At 34.1% G+C, this 7,346-nt stretch overlaps 1 protein-coding gene across 6 annotated transcripts; it reads right to left on the bottom strand.

Annotated features, from left to right (window-relative positions):
- LOC110036473 lies at positions 1 to 5,513 on the bottom strand. 6 transcript variants are annotated; one of them, XM_020740923.1, is made up of 7 exons: positions 4,974 to 5,513; positions 4,729 to 4,871; positions 3,137 to 3,296; positions 2,772 to 2,952; positions 578 to 584; positions 434 to 488; positions 1 to 354 (listed from the first exon to the last, which is right to left on the bottom strand). In XM_020740923.1, the coding sequence occupies exons 3-7, from the start codon at positions 3,219 to 3,221 to the stop codon at positions 332 to 334; spliced, it is 351 nt and encodes a 116-aa protein (XP_020596582.1). In that variant the 5' UTR covers positions 3,222 to 3,296; positions 4,729 to 4,871; positions 4,974 to 5,513; the 3' UTR covers positions 1 to 331. The 6 variants fall into 6 exon arrangements, 2 of the variants coding, with proteins under 2 accessions (XP_020596582.1, XP_020596583.1); XM_020740924.1 differs by having other exon boundaries at positions 1 to 331; XR_002295234.1 differs by lacking the exons at positions 578 to 584; positions 3,137 to 3,296 and adding an exon at positions 2,254 to 2,327.
- Positions 5,514 to 7,346: the final 1,833 nt, after the last annotated feature.

Genomic DNA, 7,346 nt, shown 5'->3' with positions numbered 1-7,346 from the left:
CTAGAAAACAAAGAACCCTTTTTATCTTAAAAGATAGTTGAACATGAATGCTAATTCCAACAATAAACAGTATTAGAACCGCTGGAATCTCATATCGAACAGTGAAGGAATAAGCTTCTGAAGCAGAAACAAGAGATGAATCTTTTTATGAGTCATTAAAAAGGAGTACATTATCTTCAAGGGTGTGTCTAAAAGGAACTCATGATCTCCTTGTATTATAGACCAGAAACTTGTGTGCTAGGATCATCAACCTTGCTGATGTTTTGATTCATATCACTGAAAAGCTTGTGGCAACTTTGATAGCCCACTAAAAGTGGTCAAAGTTTCAGATCTAACAAGATGCAAAAAACCGACCTGAATTGGACTTAAAACTCAAAAAGACTCAAAAAAGCTAAGGAAGATAAACATTGATCAGAAAACAAATTGCCGGTACCTTCATCTCCTACACTTTCCATTGTTGCTGCTGAAAGAATTCTTTGCTTTGAAATCTGTACAAGAAGGTTCCAAATATGAAAGGAATTGGACACTAACACTTCCTAATCTGCTCAAACGAATTCAGGAAATTGGGACAGCATACCTTTGATCTGTACGCACAAAGCTAATCACACAGAATCAATTTTTTTAAGGGCATTTACATGAATATCATCCAATATTTATGTATTTACATTTCTACTTTTATACCACCCAAATCTTTTATATATCACGTCAAAAATCAATTATTTAAACTTCTAAAAAAGTGAAATACACTTTTCATGCATAGGCAAGGTAGTATGTGCGCAAAAAATGAAGATTTGTGGTTAGATAGGTAAGAACATAGGAAACAAGTGGTATGGTATGTAAATCTTCCATCTTTTTATGAAAATGTAGGTCTACAACCAGAACATGGACGCAATTAAGAATGATAAAAACAAAGTACCCAGCAACAAGATCTTACATGCATTTAAAAAGAACCTGAAAAATTGAAAAAAATGGCCCCAAGGCAATAAATAGATCAAAATTTAGCTTTGGAAGTACAGAACATGACAAGAAAATTATAAAAATTTAGCTTTAAAATTGCAGAACAATCTGATAGATAAACAATTTTTTAGCAGAAACTACATAACAGGGGTTAACGAAAGCTTAATTTAATGTGTTTAAATTGCTTAAGAGAAAGTGTCAACATGCTGAGTAAACTGCTGATATATTAAATAGAAAACTAAATATAGAAGACAAATCATTTATCCCAAGGATTTCATAGATAGCTGCCATGCAGGAAGGAGCACTTGGATTCCTTCTTTTATTGCTTTATATTATCATTTTGTACAAAGATAGCAATACAAAAAAAATGCATACTACTTGTCTCAATTCATACATGTGTAATTTGTCATAATGATAATATAATCATGTCATTGTTAATCTATAAGTTTCAAAATTTATTATGTCATCACCTCAAGTTCATTGTCAGCAGGTTCGACACTGCACAGATGGTTCATATGTTATCAAAAGTCAATTGAAGATATAAATTAACTTTTCAAAAATAATAAAATGTTTTTGTTATTTCAATTAAAATCAGCACTTAAAATAATTTAGTTGAGTTGGAAATTATGAAAAAAAAATCTATTTGCCAAACCATAGTTTTAGAACTGATAATTAGGAAAGTGATGTTCTAAGACAGATCATTACAAAAAATTGCTTTTGAAGATAAAGATTGCAAAAAAAAGTAACCGAAAGTCACGATCCATGCCATTTTTTTATAGTTTGAATCCATCAAACCGGCTAGACTAGTCCGTTTCTAGAACATGATGACATGGTAGATGTGGTAAAGCATGAAGAGGAATGCGAAAATTAGCAAAGGCGGCTAGAAAGATAGAGAAAACTACAAACTCAAATTGATAGAAAATAAATATGCATAAAACCAACAAGGTAATAAATAAACCAAAGAAAACTAAATCCAAGTAGTCCCAAAATACAAAATGCTATATAATGAAATGCAATGCTTGATCAGACTTTATCATGGATGTCAAACAAATATTTGAATCAGTCTTAATCATTAATTTACCAAAAGAAACAAAAGACAAAATTATGTGACCAACATGCCCATCAAGTTTTGCATAATGAGTTTATGCATAAAAATTTAAACAACTATTTCTCTTTTGGAGGAAATGGAAGTTGAAGACAGGCAAGATAAAATGTTTCTTAAATTTGCCAAAGAGAAGGCACAATCATATGTACATACGTATATGTAAATATAAATATACATATACACATACGTACAGCATATATACATAATTTCTTCAGAAGAATGGCAACAGAAGGCCGCCTCCACAATAAAAGGCCACCTAGAAATTCTTGCATGAGATCACAAAACACTAAAGGCATTAGTTCGAGTAAAACTAAAACTGAATACATGAAACATAAGTTCACTCTTTTTTTCCAATGAAAAATCTAATTTTAATTTGCTAAAATAGAAATTCTCTTCAAACATTTTAGAAATTCGGAGCTTTAAATCTATGCATGAAAATGTGTATTTCACGATCAGAAAGTCTTAATAGTGATATTTTTGATGTGATATACAAGTATTGAGTATTATGTATCTAGTATGTAAATCTTTTAGCTATTTGATTTATTACGGAATAATTATAATATTTCTAAGTAGTTGTATTTTATGAATTTTCTGCAGTTATTATCGACAAACGAATTAGCTACGCCCTATAAAACATATAAACACCACAGATTTTACTTTCAAGAAAAACCATTGGATAATTATTAATAGGAGATTTTCTAATAATTACCGACAGCATATGAACATCGAAAATAGGATAAATTCTTGTAGTGCTGAGAAGGCAATGACGGGATCGCGGCATAAAAAATCGACCAAAATTCTCATTGTTCTCCTCCTTCCTGAAAGCATTGAGGAAGGTAAGCCTGTTCGCATCATTCTTTCTCTTCTCGTGTTCCCAGGATTTACTAAATCTGCAGAATAGTCAAATTTACTAAAGGGTTTAGGATTAACGCCGAAATAGCCATCTAGCAGAATTTAGCTTAAATATTTTACCAGCAGCCCCTAAAATTATTATGTTTGTGAAAGTAGCCTTGTTCTAACATTTCAAATTACAATAAAATTCCCATTGTAATATGAAAATGAAAAAGAACTAACAATTAGCACCAGAGGCTGAGTATGAATTCAGCCAATCTTCCACTTTATTCCATTTCAAGCCCTTGCAAAATATTGTGCGGCCCATTAAAGCGTGTTTTGCCGAATAAAGAGAAAACAACCCTCTTCCATTATCATCATAGCCCCTTCAATTTAGATCCATCTAATTACATCCAACCAAATAGTGAAAACAAGCATTTTTTTAAGAACGTGTATTCTTTTTAAAAGTAAACACATGAGGCCCTCAAAGGATTCTGTAAGAAATCCCCGCAATGAGTGGCAAACAATTTATGTAATTTAGAATAAGTGTAGTGACGTCATGCAAACGGTCAAGCAATTCACAAAAGTTTAACAGTCCTCTGGATAAATAGATAAATGTCACTGCAATATGTCCTCTTCATGAAGCAATTCACAAAAGCTCAACTGCCACATACATCTCTTAACAGTAGGCCCATATTAAACTAGACTTTGCCAAATATTAAACATTCCTCTGGTCATCCACCAGCCACTTCAATTTACATCCAAAGCAATACTGAAATCAAGCAAATTTACCATTCTAAAAATTATGTTTTCAGCTTAAAAGCAACCAAATAGGTCTCTGGAAGATTTTGTAATAGCTCCCTGCAAAGCAATCAAATCATTGAAAACTATTTCAGCTCCAACTTAAAATATCTGAGGACTAATTGGCACATTTATAGACTCTGGGAACAAAATGGCCTTAATGTAAGAAGTTAAACGACTATTTAGCACATTACTAATTTGTAATAACTCCCTGCAATACAATCCTCATAATGAAATGAAATTAACATATCATATCATAAGGCCCTTGTCACCCATTAATCTTAGCTAGGAGAGCTGTTGAGAAATTAGGGCGAAGAAAAAACAAGAATCGACACAAATCCAGAAGAACACACAGAGATTTACGAGGTTCGGCAAAGATGCCTACGTCCTCGGGAGTAGAGCGGCGACTTTCTTTTCAATATTCAGAAAAGAGTACAGAATACAAGATTTAGAATCTCCCCTAGGGTTACAAACAGGACATATATATAACCCTATAGTACAATATGTAATTACTTTAATTACCCCTATACCAAACCGCGAGGTGTTGCCCCCACACCCCCAATTATGCACATAATGAAACTCCCCCGATTGGACAGATCCTTCCGCTCCACTTCACTCGTGGGTTCCGCTCCGCTCCAGCATCTGTCCCATTTATGGTATATGAGTCATACCTAACAAGAGCCTCACATGTCTATCTGGGGGGTTGTTGGAGAAGCCTTCTCCCAAGTTATCATCGATAGTTTTAAAACAATGAAAAATCCCATCTTTAGCTTAAGTACAATCAACGATTCGTAATTGTTTCCCCCAAAGAACAAGAAATGAAATCTTAAAAAAAAGGGGGGCATTTATATACATAGCACTGGATTCTTATGTAATTAAATTTCATATGATTCGCCTTTAGTTTAATGGCAACCTTATTATAGCTTCAATACAACAAAAAAAGGAGAAAAATCCATCTTAGTTCAACGTTAATTCATGATTCAACGAAGAACAAGAAATAAAATCTAAAAAAAATAAAAATAAAGCACACTTACCATTGAATTCATATGTTTGTAACTTCATGAGTCACCTTGTATGTCCACAGGTTGCCTGAGCAGCATCCTTCAGGCCAGCCATCCTCAATAATTTTAGTACAAAGAAAAATTCCATCTTCAATTCAATCGAAGATTCATCATTGCTTCCCTCAATGAAGAACAAGAGGCAGAGTTTAAAAATAAAATAAGGGAGATTAACATACATACATCTGAATTCTTATATATTTAAACATAACATGGTTCACCTTATTTAATGGCAACCTTGCATATCCTGATAAGCCTCCCCTAGGCCATCCTCGATAATTTCAATGAGTAATTCCATCTTTATTTCAAAATCAATAACTAATTTGTGTAGCTTCTTTCAAAATTCCACCCTACTCTTAAAAATAACATGGTTTCCTTTATTTAAAGGAAGCCTTGCATGTCTATATGGTTTGCTCGAGAAGCTTCTTCCCTGGCCATCCTGAATAGTTTCTGTGGAAAGAAAAATTTCAACTTTATGTCAAGATCAATCAAAAGAAAGAACTGTTCAAAACCTAATCTTTTCATTCATAACACAGGCTTAAATCAGATATTGCAATATTTTACAAATAAACCCCTAGACTTCTTAAATATTCCCTTTTTACCAATAGAAACTTAAATAAGGTCCAATTCTCAACAGTCCCCCTCGAGATGGGAAAAAAGATATCCACCAAGCCCATTTTGTCACATAACCTAGACAAATCTAATGAACTAAGTCCTTTAGTGAGGCAGTCAGCTACTTGCTCTTCAGTGGCTACATGACTTAGTTCTAGTAGCCGGTTATTTAGCCCGTTATTTAGCTTTTCCTTAATGAAGAATCTATCAATCTCCACATGTTTGCCTCTATCGTGTTGCACCGGGTTGTCAGTGATGTTGATTGCTGACTTGTTCTCGTACCACTATTTCATTTGAGTTCCTTGGTCCACCTTGAGCTCGACCAACAAGGCTCTTAGCCATATCATCGACACAACTCCTAAGTCATGACCTTGTACTCTGTCTTTGTTGTTGATCTCATTACAAAAAATTATTTCTTGCTCTTCCAAGAGACCAAGTTGCCCCCTACAAACATGGAATATCCAGAGGTAGATCCTCTGTCATCTGCACAACTCGCCCTGTCAGCATCACAAAAGACCTCAATATCTACATGCCCATTCTTCTTGACGATAAACCCCTTCCTTGGTGCACTCTTCATGAAAAAGTCTATAAATCTATAAAAATACTTACCCATGATATGATCATGCATGTAGGGTCTCATCACGCTCACTGCAAAAGAGATGTCGGGTCGAGTGTGACAGAAATATTTCAGACGGCTTGCCAATCAATTATTCGTAATTGCTTCCCTCAAAGAACAAGAAATAGAATCTAAGAAAATAAAAAAGGGGCACCACTGAAATCATATGTATTTAAACTTCGCATGGATCACTTTATTTGATAAGAACTTTGCATTTCTATACATGCTGCCTGAGAACCCTCCGTCTAAGCCATCCTCAATAGTTAGAGTACAAGAAAAAATTCTATCTTTATTTCAAGAGAAATCACTAATTCGTCATCATCTTTGTCAACATACCACTCAATTCCTGTGTATTTATATAAATAACACTGAACTAAATGGTTCGCTTTATATGGGTTGCCAAGACAAACCTCCATCCAAGCCATCCTCAATAGCTTCCATGGAAGGAAAAATTCCATCTTTACTTCAAGATCAATCGATGATTCATCATCTGAATCATCGCTTTACTCTTTGAAGAACAAGAAATGAAATCTAAAAACAATAATAAGGAGAGGTTTACATTCATACCACTGAATTCTTAAATACATAAACTTCACGTGATTCGCCTTACTTAATAGCAAGCTTTCATGTCCATAAGGCCATCCTTGATAGCGTCATTACAAGAAAAAATTCCATCTCAAGCACAAGATCAATCAAGGACTCTTCATTGTTCCCACAACGAAGACCAAGCAACGGAATTTAAAAATAAAATGATCATGGGGGATTTACATACATACCACCTAATTCTTACAAATATAAACTTCACTAGCCCTGGGAAGACTCCCACCGAGCTATCCTCGATAGTTTGAGTACAAGAAAAAATTCCATCCTTAGTTAAAAGTCAATCAATGATTCATCATCATTTTTTTTTCAATGATTCATCATCACTTACCTCAACAATAGAAAAGGTAATAAAATATAAAAATTAAAAATTAAGAATTAAAAATCTACGTATTATATTCTCATAAATGACTGTCATTGGCCCGCAGAGATATGGACAGACCATATGGGCCTAAAAAAGCCGAAGCCCACTTTTCATTTATAATTCTTGTTTTGCAACCCAATGGGGTGGGGAGAAGTCATCTCAAGCTTGATAAATAGATATGAACTCCCGCTTTAGATGGGGATTCCATCTCTCTCATTCCTTTTTGAGAACAAAATATCGGACTCTGTAAATGCATATTTATTCCTTCCCTTTCACCCCCTACTATCACTTTCTTTACAGTTTTTACATAAATTGTATGAGCCCACAAGTAATATGGGATTCAACATCCTTAAAGGATTCGGCACAAGCATACCATATAATTCACATGCATTTAAACTTCAC

The sequence above is a fragment of the Phalaenopsis equestris genome, unplaced genomic scaffold, assembly GCF_001263595.1.
Source record: "Phalaenopsis equestris unplaced genomic scaffold, ASM126359v1 Scaffold207215, whole genome shotgun sequence".
Lineage (NCBI taxonomy): Eukaryota > Viridiplantae > Streptophyta > Magnoliopsida > Asparagales > Orchidaceae > Phalaenopsis > Phalaenopsis equestris.
Note: the sequence above shows the minus strand (reverse complement) of the source record. Positions and strands in the feature narration are given on the sequence as shown.

Coding starts and splice junctions, on each gene's coding strand:
- LOC110036473 (XM_020740923.1), bottom strand. CDS start 3,221: ATGGGCCGCACAATATTTTGCAAGGGCTTGAAATGGAATAAAGTGGAA. Junction 2,953..3,136: donor CTCAGCCTCTGGTGCTAATT/GTTAGTTCTTTT, acceptor ACTATTCTGCAG/ATTTAGTAAATCCTGGGAAC. Junction 355..433: donor GGAAAGTGTAGGAGATGAAG/GTACCGGCAATT, acceptor AGTCCAATTCAG/GTCGGTTTTTTGCATCTTGT.